The sequence below is a fragment of the Euprymna scolopes genome, chromosome 4 (assembly GCF_053919585.1).
Source record: "Euprymna scolopes isolate OS-2025 chromosome 4, ASM5391958v1, whole genome shotgun sequence".
NCBI lineage: Eukaryota > Metazoa > Mollusca > Cephalopoda > Sepiida > Sepiolidae > Euprymna > Euprymna scolopes.
The window spans coordinates 141,187,726-141,203,102 of record NC_136485.1 but is presented as its reverse complement, the minus strand read 5'-3'; the positions used below and the strand labels follow the sequence as shown (position 1 = coordinate 141,203,102).

Below are 15,377 nucleotides of genomic sequence, written 5' to 3'. Positions count from 1 at the left end.
GAGATTACAGTTAGGATATCTGCAGCAGAACGGATTGGTCAGAGAGAAGTTTAGCAGCTGTGAGGTGGTGGACTAAAGCTTGATTAATTATGGACACACATATTTTGGCAAAAAGAGGAAGGAGACTACTGTGGGCAATAATTTAATGAGTCAGTTCTTTCACCAGAATTTGTGTAAACTGGTACCACAGAAGCAGTTTTCCAGCAGTCAGGAAAGCAAGATTCGTTAAGACATTTGTTGAAAACTTTGAAGAGAACTGTGGCAACCTCAGCAGAGCAGTTTTTTCAATAGTACAGCCGGAATGAGATCAGGTTCACATGCTTTTGAGGTGTCTAAGTTTTTTTATGATATCATGTACTTGAGAAGGTGTGATTTTCAGATCATCTTGTGTGATTTCTGTCTGCAAAGGGAGGGAGTGGTTTGCTGGGTCCAAATTAGAGTTGGAAGTAAACCGATGAGCAAGGTTAGCTTTCTCAGTTGCTGTGCAAACAACCTCATGATTGTTGAATAGTGGGAGAATTGTTGATCGCACATTATTTACTACACTGTTGTAGGTTTTCCAGAAATCACGAGTTCCTAATTTCCGCGCTTCAATGCGTTTTCTGGTGGTTTCAGTACATTCTCTCTTAGCTGTAGCTATTTTCTTCTTACAATTACTTAACTTCTATAAACTTTGGTCTATTTGTAGTGGACTTGTGCCGGATAAATCTGTGGTATGCATGTTGCCTCTGAACAATGGCAGCTGCACAAGTAGAAGTAAACCATTGGGGAGAGTAGAGTTTGCTATAGAATTTTCGTGTGGGAGCTTCATTTGCTGCTTTGAACTATTCAGTGGTCTCATTTGCACACTGTTCAACAGGAAAAGAAAAGATATTTCTCCATGGAGCATCTCTGATGTGATCCCTGAAGGCATCCCAGTTAGCTTTCTTATAGTACCTTGTCATTTTGAGGAATGGCTCTTCAACTTAGGGTCGAGAGTTTAGAGTGATATCATTATCACAGTATGATCAGCATTCCCAAGAAAGCAATGGGCATTTGTTACACAATCCTGATGAACTGTGGTCAGAAATATGTCCAGAAGTGAGGCTTGCTGGTCCTGACGATCTATGAGACAGGTCGGGGACATTACTGCCTGTGTCAAGTAATGCGATATAGAAAAAGTATGTGCGATGCTACCAGCTGTGTCTGTGTAGTTAGAGAAGCCAAGCCAATTACTATGGTGAGCATTAAAATCACTAAATACATGTATTTGAGCGCTAGTGTCTAGGGAAAGTGCTAAATCTATGCTGCCAGACATGTGATTGATTAGAGTACAGACATGAGTCAAGGGAGAGCAGTAAAAATATATATATATATATATATATATATATATATATATATATATATATATAAGTAGCTAACACTATATTGTAAGTCAGTCTAAAGTACATTAAGGCCTAATTGTCTCATTCTAGTTTAGGTTCCGTAGTTATGGGGAGGGTATTACAAATATAGACTCCAAGTCCGTGCATCTGTGTGCCAAAGTCCTTATGACAAAGTGAAAGATGACAAAGTGGAAGGCATGTTAAAGTGGTTAAAGGCAATAGAGGCATGCAAGTTAGTTTCACTTAGTCCTAAGATATCTGGAGAGTTCACTGAGAAATGATTCAAGTTAGTGATATATGATATATATGATATATATGATATATATGATATATATGATATATCTATATATGTATACGTGTGTGTACACTTCACTCATAGCAAATAGGGTGGCATATATATTGATTCTATTTACTTGTCTTCTCATTTGAGCAGAGTTGACCACAAGGTCAGTTTTTAAGGGGGGGGGTCCAGCTCCAAAAAAAGCATTTGTAATAAGGACAAAAATAAAGGTTGCCTTAGTCTAGAAGGATGTTTTCCTTCACTGACCGAGGACAGAAAAGATGAAGTGTTTCATCAGAACAGATATTAAACTTTCTTCCTAGCCAAAAGGCTTAGGAGTAGTAAGTATTTATTTTCCTTCTAATCCCCTCTCGCCCCACCACCACAATAAGACGTGACACAAGGTCGGGATTGGAACGTCATCGCTCAAATGGAGGTGCACTCTGGTCAACAAATAATGCCTGAGTAGCCCACACACAGGTGATTAGTGTGAAACCAATCCCTTTTCATAAAGGGAAGTTAAAGCCTGAGAAGATGGCCTTTCTAGAACTGTCCAGAACTATCTGACAGATGCAAGGCCATCCCCTACTAAGGAAAAAAAAATGATAATAAAAAAAAACTGTCGTACTGATTGTTAAGGATGTATCTTCCACCAATATAAACCTTCACATAGTATTGTTTAATAGTAATCTTGGCTTGAGTTAATTTTTTAAATATGCGTGAATTATCTCCCTTAGACATGTTTACTTGAGCAAAAGTGTCCTGTGTATTTTTAGTAAGTAGTTCCATTTTTTTTATTTTTTTTTTTTATTGTGTTTACTAAAGTCCAATAACATAATAATAGTCTTACACTCTTAGTATAAAAATATAGATTCGGAAATATTATTTGAATAGGAAATCCGAAATATTTTCTCAACATAAAAATACATAATTATTTTTGACTAAGGGTTTTTGGGTTTTTTTCTTTTCATTTTAATAATACGAAACATCATCATCATGTGATCCAACTTATTGCAAAATAAACAAGTGGACTTTGAAATTCGGCGACGGTGAATAAATGAAACAGGAAACCTGAATTTGAGATAATAAATTTTACAACAAAATCGTAAAAGAATAAATAATAATGTTTTTCATTCAAAAGCTAGATTGGCGGACCTGAACGAGCTGCCCCCACCCGCCGTAAAATTATTATCGTCGATGACTTAACTTTCATATTAGCAGGAAACATTTTTTTTTTAAGTTTATTTAATGGCGGTACTTCTACAGTTTATCGCCGAAAATGGAAACGCCATTTTTTTTTTTTTTTTTTTTTTTTTTTTCGCGCATCGCATGTTGTTAAAATCCAGGGGAAAAAATCAGTTTTTAAACTGTAGAAGTACCATTTTTCTAAACTACTTAAATTAATCGATTAACGTAATTTTTGGAGTATGATATCTTTGTTCTGTAACGAATACGTACATCATAGAGACTTTTCTGTTTTTTTTCTCTACTCTTAATTACCGATTTGAATAAACACACACACACACACACACACAAAATGTTCATTATTATTATTATTATTATTATTATTATTATGTTATAAACAAATGCACATAGATTACCAAACCGTGTAATAATTTTAAAAAATAGCTATACACGTAGAATTTATTTTCCTAATTCCATTAATTATTAAGTTAGATAAAAAGGCAGAACAAGCAGACATGAATTATCAAACATGATGAAGCAGACGAGACAGGAACTTAACGAACACAAACATAGCAAAACGAAGAAACATGCATCGAAGTGCAAAATTATAACAAACCCGAATGATGTCGAGAGCGAAATATTCTTCTTGGAACAATCTTAAAGCATCTCCATTAATAATTTCCGATCGAACTTTCGCCAATAACTGATTATTGGTCGTCTTCCCCATTTTGACACTGGCCAATAATGATGATCACCGGTGAAGAGTCAAATATGTCGCTTCTCAAAAGATGTCCCAGTTTCACAACTATAATTCTTTAAACTAATAATTAATAAAAAAAATAAAAAAAAAAGTTAAAGTTTATTTTAGATTAAAACTGAACATTTGCACTAGTATAACTTGTTATAACGCTATTACAAGCTTATCGAATAAATTGTTATAAAATTGTGTGTATAATTTTTTTTTATGTGGTTACAAAAAAAAGTCAACTAGTCACGTGAGTCGTGGGTTACAAGAATGTAAAAACTTCTTGTTAGCATAGAGAATAACTTTTAAAGGATAAATAATAAATAAACCGATTTTTCTAGATCCCACCACCATCCTCAGATATATTTACGGAATTTTACCCCATATTAAAAAATTTGGTAAATAAATAAATAAATAAATAAATAAAAATGCAAATCAATTTATTCGAGAAAAGCTTCCTCGAAAAACAATATATCGTCTGCTAGCCAAGTATGTTAAAACACCACACTGCCTTGACTAGGAGCAAAATGTATGGCCGTGTGTTTAATTTGTTACAATAAATTCATTTTTTCTTTTATAGCAAGTAAATAATACAAAGCGTAGTATCTGTTCCGATACTACTCTTTTCTATCCTCAGTCCGTGAAAGAGAAATCCTTCTGGACTGTTGCAATTTTTAGTGGTTCTTTACTATCAGACAATCGAAATTCGCATTTTAAGTAAAAATACTTTGATGTCCTTATGTGTCATGCTAAAATAAGTATCCTCAGCAAAACTTAAATGTTATTTGATGCCACCATCCAGTAATTTTGGTTTGGTTTGGTTTGGTTGTTTTGTTTTACGGCATATCAAACCTTTTTGCGTTATCTAATGCCAAATCCAGTAATTTTGGAAAAATGGTTTTATGTCCAAGTTCTTTATAGCATCATATATTTATTTATTATGTTTGGTTTGGTTGGGATTTTTTATGGCATATCAACCCTTTTCAAATTATTTCATGTCATATACAGTAGTTTTGGAAAAAAGGTTTTATGTCCAAGTTCTTTATATCATCATATATTTATTTACTATGTTTGGTTTGGTTGTTTTGTGGAGAAAAATTATTGTTTTTGGCTTTACAGAACATGACCGAGTTTTGCAGAGGTAAAGAAAAAAACAATAACATCACTGCTTGGTGCATTTTAGGTCAGAAAATTTGGAATAATATCATGATTTATTAGTACTAGAGTTGTGACAACATAACATTATCTTCAGTCATAATCGGAAAAGGGAACCATTGTATATGCAAGTTTTTTTTTGTTTTCTTTTTCAAAAGAGTCACCACTTATCAACGCCCAGAGGCCACTCGAGGACAAGGCTTAATGAGTGCACGGTGTCAATTGGAAAAATATTGCAGTAATCGTTAGTGGAAATTTGATAAATTGGATTACTTAAGGGGAAAGCTCATCAAGAACTTGTTCATGTTGGACTTGAAGACAACCATATTGTAGTCAGTTGGAAAGCAGGAAAATGGAACAGAGTTCCACAGGCGTGCAGTTCTAAGCAAAAAAAATTTGTTCATGGAATCTACGTTTAGGTTTAGGCACAGATAAACAGTGTGAGAAATTATTGATAGTGGTTTCAGCTTGACAAGTTTCTTTTGTGAAAGTCAGGCAGGGTGGACCATAGATTGGATCTCAGACGAGCACTTGCCATGAAAATAATGATAAAGCAGAGACAGGCTCACAACATCTCTTCTGTGGGAAAGAGGCTGCAGGAAAGAGAGAAGCATCCCCCACTAGGCTACAAAGTTTATTTTGAAGTCTGTCAAGGAAGAATAAGTTGCTTCTAGGTAGAGAATTGCATCAGCACTGAGATATTTACTGTAGAGGTAGAACGAACCCATCATTTTTCCAGTAGCTCTGACAACGGATTTGATGTACATGTTCCATCTCAGATAAGGAGTAAAGGTCAGACCTAGAATCTTGTCAAAACATGGAGCCTTCCCAAGACGAGAGCCATTTATTTTGATTGATGCCAAAGGGGGAGCAGAATGTTGATGAGGGAAACAGAGAAGCTTAGTTTTAGATGCATTAAAATTAATCAACCACCTCTTTCCCCATTGCACCATGTGATCAAGATTAGAGGAGAGAGAATCAGAGAGAACTTGGTCATTTACGACCTTTGAAGTGTTGCCATAGATGGTAGTGTCATCAGCACAAATGTCTAAAAATGATCTTTTGAGAAATCATTGATATAGATCAGGAAAAGAGTTGAGCCCAGGATAAATCCCTGAGGAATTCCAGCATTAATATCATGAGCTTCTGATTTCTGCCCATCAACCACTACTCTTATGAATCTATAAGAGAGAAATGATTTAATAATTGAAAAGACATTTCCAGCTATATTGTAACTGGAGATTTTGTGGAGAAGACCTTTATGCCATACTCTATCAAAGGCTTTTGATATCTCAAGGGCAATTGCCCTTGAAAGGAAGCCTCTGTCAAAAGATTCGCTAATCTTATGAGGTATAACTGTTAGCAGATCTGCTGTAGATCTGGCAGAATGGAAACCATATTGCATGTCATTGAGGTTATTTTTGCAGAGGTGGTTGAGTACTTCTCTATTTAACACAGATTCCAGCAGTTTACTCATGACACACAGGTAATCATTGCATATACATTCGTTGTATATGCAGTCCATTCAAGACATTAATGAATTTGCTAGCTCGATGAAATGTAAAAATCTGTTCAGGGTAATAAATAATAAAGTGACATGTAAAAAAATGCATCGTCATCTCCATACATCTTATCTTTTGTTTGGTAGATTTACCAATGAGAATAATGATTTTTTTTTTTGTACTCATACAATTATGTCCCACCCCGGCCTACTTTTTTTTTTCTGTTTTTTTTTTTTTTTCTGTTTTTTTTTTTTTTTTTTTTTTTTTTAATAATTTGTGATCTTTTTAATTTTTTACAAGGGAGTATCGCTTATCAAGACCGAGAGCCACTCGAGGATGAGGGTTAATGAGTGTAAGGTGGTCACTGAGACGACAGTTTAGTGGTCGTTGGTGATGGAAGTTGGATAGAATTTGATCATTTAAAGGAGATGAGATCAAAGATTTGTTTACATTGGACTTAAAGATGACCATGTTGTAGCCAGATGAAAAGGATCCCAGCGGAACTGAGTTCCACAGATGGGCAGTTCTAAGAAAGAAGCTTTGTTCGTGGAATCTGCATTCAGATTTAGGTACAAATAGAAAGTAGAGGAAATTGTTGGTAGTGATTGTAGATAGATAAGCGCTTTACTTGCAGTAAAGAAACATTATTTGACTTTGATAACTATTAATCTTCTTTTATTTACTCTTTTGACATCAGGTGGTCATAAAAAATTTAAATCATGTAATCATATACAAATATTTATCCAACAAAAATATTATTTCCAATATTCTAGTTTTTATCTGCTTCGGAGTAGTGTGGGGATTCTTATCCCCTCCCCGCTCCAAAAAAGAATGTTCAATTCTTGCACTTGAGAAAGTTGGAATAATCCTTGAGGATAACTGCTGAAAAATTTGCATTGGGAGTGACAGCTTTTGGAGAGAAGGAACAACAACGGTGTATATAATAATTTAACAATTTTATTTTGGTAATAAATAATAATATACAACAGAAAATAGTGAATGTGCAGAATAAGGAGATTTGCAAGAATTTATCTATGGAAGATTGTTCGGGTAATTTCTTCAGACACTCTTTTTGCCATGGAAAGAATAACCACTGTTTGCAAACTGCCTTTGATCACAATAACGTCAGGCTGATGTCAATCAAAATGCTGAAAATAGAAAAAAGAGGAATGGCTATCTGTGATTGTTCGTTTGTCAAAATATAATCAAAATCTTATTTAAAATGGTAATTTAATGGTGAAAGAAGACTGAAAAGGCTTAGGCTGACGGCATATATAGGCTAGCTCACGTGACCTTAAAGGAGCATTAATTCGTTTACCTTTCAGCCAATCCACACGACTTTTAAAGGTACAAGGGAAATAATCACTGACTAAACGATTTATGTCTCAAAGTTGTTTCGTTTTATGGCATATCAACTCTTTTGGAGTTATTCATTGGTGAATCTAGTCATTTTGGCAACAGTTTTTATGTGTCAAGTTTTTTATATCTTCAAATATTTATTCATGGTGTTTGGTTTGTTTTTATTTGGTTTTGTTGTTTTGTAGAGAAAAATTGTTTTTGCTTGTTGCTTTATAGAACATGATTGAGTTTTGTAAATGGAAAGGAAATAAACAATAGCATCAATGCTTGGTGCATTTTAAGTCAGGAAACAAATATCTTCAGGCTGCCTGATGTGGTAGCACTTGCATTATAAATTCCAATAGATTAGGTTATACATTACAGAATTAAATGAGAATTTATTTGTGTAAATTTTAAGGTAAATATTTCCAAATAGACCAGAAGGCATTACCATCTTTATCTAAAACTTGGACTATGATTACATAACATGAAAACCTCTAATCTATAATATAAAGCTGAATGTGTGTGTGTGTGTGTGTGTGTGTGTGTGTGTGTGGTCACGAATAGGCTCCTATATGGTTGACTTTTTTAAAAAACTGATTACATATAATGATAGAAGATGTATCGAGACACAGGAATGGGTATGTTTGATCTGGCGGAACGGTGGCTTATTAAAATTGTGGGATTTGCGTTCGCGTTCACGCCTGGTCCACAAAGTATGGAAATAAAAAATTTAAAAATTAAAAAAAAAACGTTTACAAGTTTTTTTGATATAGATGTACATGAGAATACTTTGATAAGTATGTTTTAGCTTAAATAGGGATGGTATAATAAAATTGTGGGGTCTTCGTTCGCGCCTGGCCTCCATAGAATGGAAATAGGCACAAACTTTAATAAAGATTTTTCATATCTATCTGCATAAGTATACTTTGATAATTATGTTTCAGTTTGAAGAAATATGGTATAATAAAATTATGGGGTGTTCGTTCACACCTGACCTCCATAGAATGAAAATATGTCATAAAGTTTAACAAGGTTTTTTTTATATAGATCCACAGAATATTGTGATAAGTGTTTCAGTGTGAACAGGTATGGTATAATAAATTATGGGGTTTATCTATTTTATTTTTAATTTTTACTTTCATTATATTTTGCTTTGGTTTTGATACCCCCAAATTCAACCACAATTTACAACCCTTTCTTTTCATAACCTATCATACTTTCATAAATCAGAGTCCATTTTCTGTGGACTGTTTTTGAACCCAGTCAACGACGGGTACTTTTGCTAGTATTATATAAAAGGAACTCTGTGTGTGTGTGTGTGTGTGTGTGTGTGTGTGTGTGTGTGTGTGTGTGTGTGTGTGTGTGTGTGTGTGAGAGTTCCCCATCGACTCGGGAACGGCTGGGCCAATTCTTTAAAATTTCACATGAAGATACTTGATGTGTCCAGGAGTGTTCTTACATTTTTTTAGTTTTGTATTAAAATGGATATAAAAAATCGATAATAAAAAAAATCTGATTAAAGAAAGAATATCTGATTTTGACCAAAGTTAACACTTTTATACATCCTAACATCACAAGTGCATTTAAGAAGTTTTATCACCACACAAGCAAAAAGGCTCACCCTATAAAATCAACTGTAGATCATTTTATAAGACACAGGTGAGTCCAAAATGAATGTTTTTTTAAAAGCACAATTGAACCATGATAATAGACTTTTACATTTTAAACTTTAATTGAAACTATTATTTACGACTAATTTTATAAAACCAACAGTAGATTCTCTACAGTGCAATGTAGACTGCAATGTATTGTCGAATAAGTCAATACAAGGAGATATATGAAGCTTCTTTCCAGTAAACTGTGAGGAGAGGTCTCTAACCAGAGTAGGCAATCAATCGATTTAGTTAAATCCGATTTCGATGCCAATAAAAGTATGGGAGGATGAAACATTTGTTGCTGCACATTCAATCCTGGACAACGCCGGGTCTCCTTACTAGTTAATTTTTAATTTCATTGAAACACATTTGCAAGGTTATTTTATTTCTGTTTTTTTTTCATCATGAGAAAAATTATTTATGAATGTAATTAAATTTGATAAGACTTGGGTTTTCTATTATTTATGTTTGTCAGCATATATTACTTTTGGAGGGCAGTTAAGATAGAAAGAATACAAAGTTATTTGAATTTGAATTAGCTGTATCTACCCGGCGTTGCCCGGGATGCCATGAAGTAATTTTAGTTGTTAAATTTTGTTTGCTTATTTTTTTAAATTTAGAGAAATAATTCATGTATTTGTCAAATTAAAATGAATTATTCCTTTGCTGATTTTTATTTTTAGGTGAATTATTCCTTAGCTGATTTTTATTTTTAGGTGATTATTTAAAAATGTTTCATATTAACAGACATCTGAACTGGATTAAATAGTATTTTTAACTTAGCAAAGTATGGTATTATATTGTTAATAACACTGTACAACACTAAGAAAAGAAAATTGGCTTCATAGATTCAAAGTTATTGGTATCGGACGACTTTGATAATTCAACAAGATTACTTTCGATGCTAGATTTTTTTTGTACTTATGCAGAAAAAGGAATGCGTTATCATCTGCATAGTCCATGTAGGTCATGTAAATGCATTTAAAAGCTTAGCCAATGACAATCACAGCAGCCGACAATTGGCAGATACAATAAAAATATTGTGGAAAATTTTGAAAACTGGCTAAAGTAATCCACATGAATTTAGTAGAGTTCTGGAGCCTATATGGAACTCACTCACTCACACACGCAAACACACACACGCACACATACACATGTATATATGAATAAAATATAAATATGAAAAATATATAAATCTTTATATCTTTTCTGTATTTATTTCCTATGTGTTGATGTGTAGGAATACAAAAAGTCTTTGGAACCCCCCCCCCGAAAATATTTATTTCAAATGAACACAATTTTTGACTGGTCCTTCGATCTTCCTCAGCGTGAAAAGTTCATTATATATATATATATATATATATATATATATATATATATATATATATATATATAAGGAACTTTGTGTGTGTGTGTGAGTGAGTTCGTTTCCCATTGACTCTACAACGGCAGAAACGATCTTTATGAAATTTCACACAAATGTACTTTATGTATCTGGCAGTGTTCTTAGATAGGTTTTGTATTGGAATGTCTTCCATAAGTATCGATGATCGATAATCTAAATAATCCGATAAAAGAAAGAACAGGCGATTTTGACCAAAGTGAACACTTTGCACAGCCTAACATCACATGTGCATTGTAGAAGTTCTATTACGACATAAGCCAAAAGACCAAACATACAAAGTGAACAGTTGGTTTATTTGATATGACAGAGATGTGTTCAAAATGAATGCTTCTATTTAAAGCACAATTGCACCATGATAATTAACGTTTTCATTTTAAACTTAAATTCAAGGCATTATCACTGTAGAAGCAGTAAGGCCAGATGTATCAAATCAACAGTAGGTTATTTGATAAGACTGGGGTGCGTTCAAAATGAAATTTTCTATTTAGAGCACACTGAACCATGATACTTAACTTTTCTATTTTAATCTTTAATGTAAACCATTAAATAAAAATAATTTTATATAATAAACTGTAGGTTCTCTACAGTGCAATGTAGACTACAATGTATTGTGGACTAAGTCACTGCAGGGAGTCATGTGAAGTTTCTTCTCAGTGTACCGTTGTGGGTCCTCGACTAGAACAGATAATCAATCAATCTGATTGAAAAATTCAATTACAATAAAAGTATTGGCAGTATGGAACATTTGTTAATCCTCATTTAATACTGGTCAATGTCGAGTATATATATATATATATATATATATATATATATATATATATATATATATATATATATATACTCCTCATTTAATACTGGTCAATGTCGAGTATATATATATATATATATATATATATATATATATATATATATATATATATATACTAGACTACCTGTGACCCGTTGGGTCAGTATATCATATTAGCTATGGAATTCATGCATGAGCGTGACACTTGTGATGTAAAGAAAATAGTTTGTTTTTGACATAACAGAAACATTTCTATGAAAGAATAATAAAATGAAAAATCACGGACGGATCACTCAAGCATGAAAAAAAATCCTCATTATTCGTGAAAAGTTACCTATTTTTCCAAATAATCGCTCAAAAATCGAAAATTAAACATGATTTTTCTACGAATCGAACGCCGATGAAAGTTATTTAGCAGCAAAAACGCACATGAACCTACAGATGAGAAATATAAGAATGAAAGGCCCATATTGGAATCCTTAAACCAAGTTATAGAAACTTAAAATCTAAAGAAAAAATAATCAATAAAATCTCAAACAAAAAAATAAAATCTAAATAAATAAAATAAAACTAATATTGAAATAGATTAGTAAATGTGTCAACAAATTCACCGTTCTCACACAACTATTTTGTATCTAGAAATGTAAACAAAAATAAAAAAAAGAAGATCAAGGAAGGAAGGAAAAGGGATGGATAGAGAGTAGTAGTAGTAGTAGTAGTAGTAGTAGTAGTTTTGCCTTTACTACAATTGTTTTTATGTTTGTCAACGGGTTAAAGTTGTTTAGTTGTAAGAAAATAGCGACAGTATAGTTGTAATAAAGAATAGTTGCAAAACACCCCCACTCTTCCCATGTTAAATAATGATTTCGAAATAATAACGTTAATATTTCAGTGCGCAGGTGAAAATCTGCAAAAGAAGCGATTTGTGTTTATTTGTTTACGTTGTTATGGATTAAATGTTTATGCACGCATGCGCAACCGGATGTCGTAAACCAGAAAGTGGGTTACATCACTCGTTACAAGGTTATTTGAGTTTTATAACTTATATATATATATATATATATATATATATATATATATATATATATATATATACAGGGTGAACAGAAAGTCCTTGGACCATTTTTAGTTTTAAAATTAAATATTGTTAAAATCACTTTTTCTCTTTCCGAATAAAGTAAGTATTTAGTCTAACTATTGATCTAATTATTTTCAAAAAAAATATTTAAATAACTTTGTTTAAACTTTCAGAAAAATGAGCAAACAAGAGGCCATAATTCAGCTTCATTGCGCGGGAAGGACAAACTCAGAGATTATTAAGCTCTTGAAAGTGACTAAATCCACCGTGTACCATGTTGTGAACATATTTAAGGAACTTGGTACATCTTAAGACCGTCCTAGGAGTGGAAGACCTCGCACTGCTCGAACAAAGAAGGTGATTAAAGCTGTCCAAGAGAGGGTAAGGAGGAACCCGAAGAGATCTGCAAGACAAATGGCTAAAGACATGAATGTGAGCGTGACCTCGATGAGAACCATCGTAAAAAACGATCTCCAGTTGTCCCCCTACAAGATGAGGAAGAAACAGTACCTCACACCTGCCCAAAAGCACAAGAGACTTGAAAGAGCAAAGCTTCTTCTTGGAGAACTGAAGGCTGGCACGGCAGAGCGAGAGATCGTTTTTTCTGATGAAAAACTCTTCACAATTGAAGCGACTGTTAACAATCAGAACGACAGAGTTTACGCAAAATCTTCAGCAGACATTGATGACTCCGTGAGAATAGTTTTCCGCCGACAAAAGCCGTCTTCCCTCATGGTGTGGGCCGCAGTCTCCAAATCTTGGAAGTCGCCTCTGATTTTCGTGGAGCAGGGGGGGTTAAGATCAACACAGATCGCTACATTAACGATATTTTGGTTCCAGCATGAAGAAACACTTCAAAGATCAGCCTTTCACCTTCCAACAAGATGGAGCACCATCCCACACCTCCAGAAAAACTCAGGACTGGTGCCAACGTCATTTTCCAAGATTCTGGAGTAAGGAGATGTGGCCTCCTGCATCGCCTGATTTGAATCCCATGGATTTTTCGGTGTGGTCTTTGTTGGAGGCAAAGGTCTGTTCTGTTGCTCATCCAAGTGTTGATGCTTTGAAGACATCTCTTCTGAGTGAATGGGCTAAAATACCTCAGGAAACGCGCGTGCCTTGGTTGGTAACTTCAGACAGAGAATTGAATGTCTAATCGAAAGGAACGGACATCACATTGAAAATAAATAATTTGAATTTATTCTTGGTTTCCTAACTTATAATTTTCATTCATGTTTAATTTATATTTTTGTAATTTTCTATTAATAAACCACTTTTGAATTGGTCCAAGGACTTTCTGTTCACCCTGTATATATATATATATATATATATATATATATATATATATATATATATATATATATATATATATATATATATAAAGCTAAGACCAAGGATAGAAGAAGTTTGCTGATGCTATCTCTATTTATATAAAGTTAGGTATGTGTATATATAGGATTCACTCCTAAACTAATTAACTGATCATTATGAATTTTACAACAAAGTTGCTGGTATACTAGTGGGTAATGTGAGCTATATTTTGTTTTATTTAATTTTATGTAAAGATGTTTTCGGTAAAAAATGAAGTGAAAACCCTAAGTGAAAATCGAGATACCTCCAATTTTTATGAAATTTTAACAATAGGTATTTATTAGACATCAATTAATATTTTCCACATTTCAGTTTCTTCGAAGCATTTTAAAAAAGTGTTTAAGTGTTTCGACTGATCTCTCATTTTAAAACTGAAATATTTTATATTGGCATTGAATTTAATCTATAATCATTAAAAACCAATTAAGTAAGATTCCCTGAATTTCAACTACTTCTTAAGGTTCCCTAAGCTTATCCTAAAATTTAGACATTTTCTAGAATCAAGATCATATAATGAATCTTGATCAAAATGGGGATAAGGATTCATGATTCTTTTTCTCTTGGCATCAGAGTTTAGGCCATTGTTGAGATAGCTTGTTCTCAGTTGACTGGGGCATATCTCTAGTCCTGTGTAATTCTAGGAGGTCCACCCTCCCAGATTTAGTTTACTGCTAATCGCCTGAAGTGCCCCCAGCAGAAAATGGCAACAGGGCTCCCTAGGCAATTTATGTTCGACCAGAGTGTGCTGGCTTTGCAAATTGCATTTTCTGACCCCTGTGTCATATCCTCTCACTATGAAGGAAAAATAAACAATTTCTAGACATAAGGTTTAGCATCATTATATGAGGGGGCCTACAATAAGTTTCCAGACTTTTTCCGTATGGGCACTTTTATTGATGGTACACACATGAAACTCTAGTCACCTTTGAAGTAATCTCCTCCGGCTGCAATGCACTTGTACTGTTCCAACAACTACTGAAATGCCCTATGGAAATCCTCTTTTGTGAGTGACCCTTGTCACAGCCTCTTTCATCTACTCAATTGTCTCATAACGACAATCTCTAACGTTTTCCTTGAGCTTAGGGGAATAACCAAAAGTCATTAGGAGCAAGGTCTAGGCAATAGGGAGGTTGATGAACTGTCCTTATGCACATCTTGGTCAAATAGTCTGTGACAAGGATGGAGACCCCTTGGGACAAACTCTGCGCAAATCCTCCGCATCTTCAGTTCCTCATGAATACAGTTCCCACACTGACATCAAACTGTGCACTTATTGTCTCTATAGACACGCGGTGGTCCTTATCCATGAAATTCTTTATTTGGCTAATCAATGATATTCTGACTTCCTTACTCCTCCCACACCTCTCATCATCCCTCACAGACTATCTGCCTTCCTTAAATATCCATCGAAAAACTGATGCCACTCAAAAACTGGTGCTCAATTCATGCAAAATGGTCCAAAAGCAGTATGAAGTATTCCATACGTTTCTGTGGCATTTTTTCCAAGTT

At 33.8% G+C, this 15,377-nt stretch overlaps 1 protein-coding gene across 2 annotated transcripts in view; it reads right to left on the bottom strand.

The window, feature by feature from the left end:
- Nucleotides 1-3,604, bottom strand: part of LOC145269539 (AP-5 complex subunit beta-1-like) — a 104,048-nt gene extending 100,444 nt beyond the window's left edge. For both annotated transcript variants that reach the window (XM_080125300.1, XM_080125304.1), the window contains exon 1: nucleotides 3,446-3,604. In XM_080125300.1, coding sequence (XP_079981426.1) covers nucleotides 3,446-3,556 — 111 coding nt within the window. In that variant the 5' untranslated portion in view covers nucleotides 3,557-3,604. The remainder of the gene's footprint in view (nucleotides 1-3,445) is intronic.
- Between the last annotated feature and the right edge of the window lie 11,773 nt (nucleotides 3,605-15,377).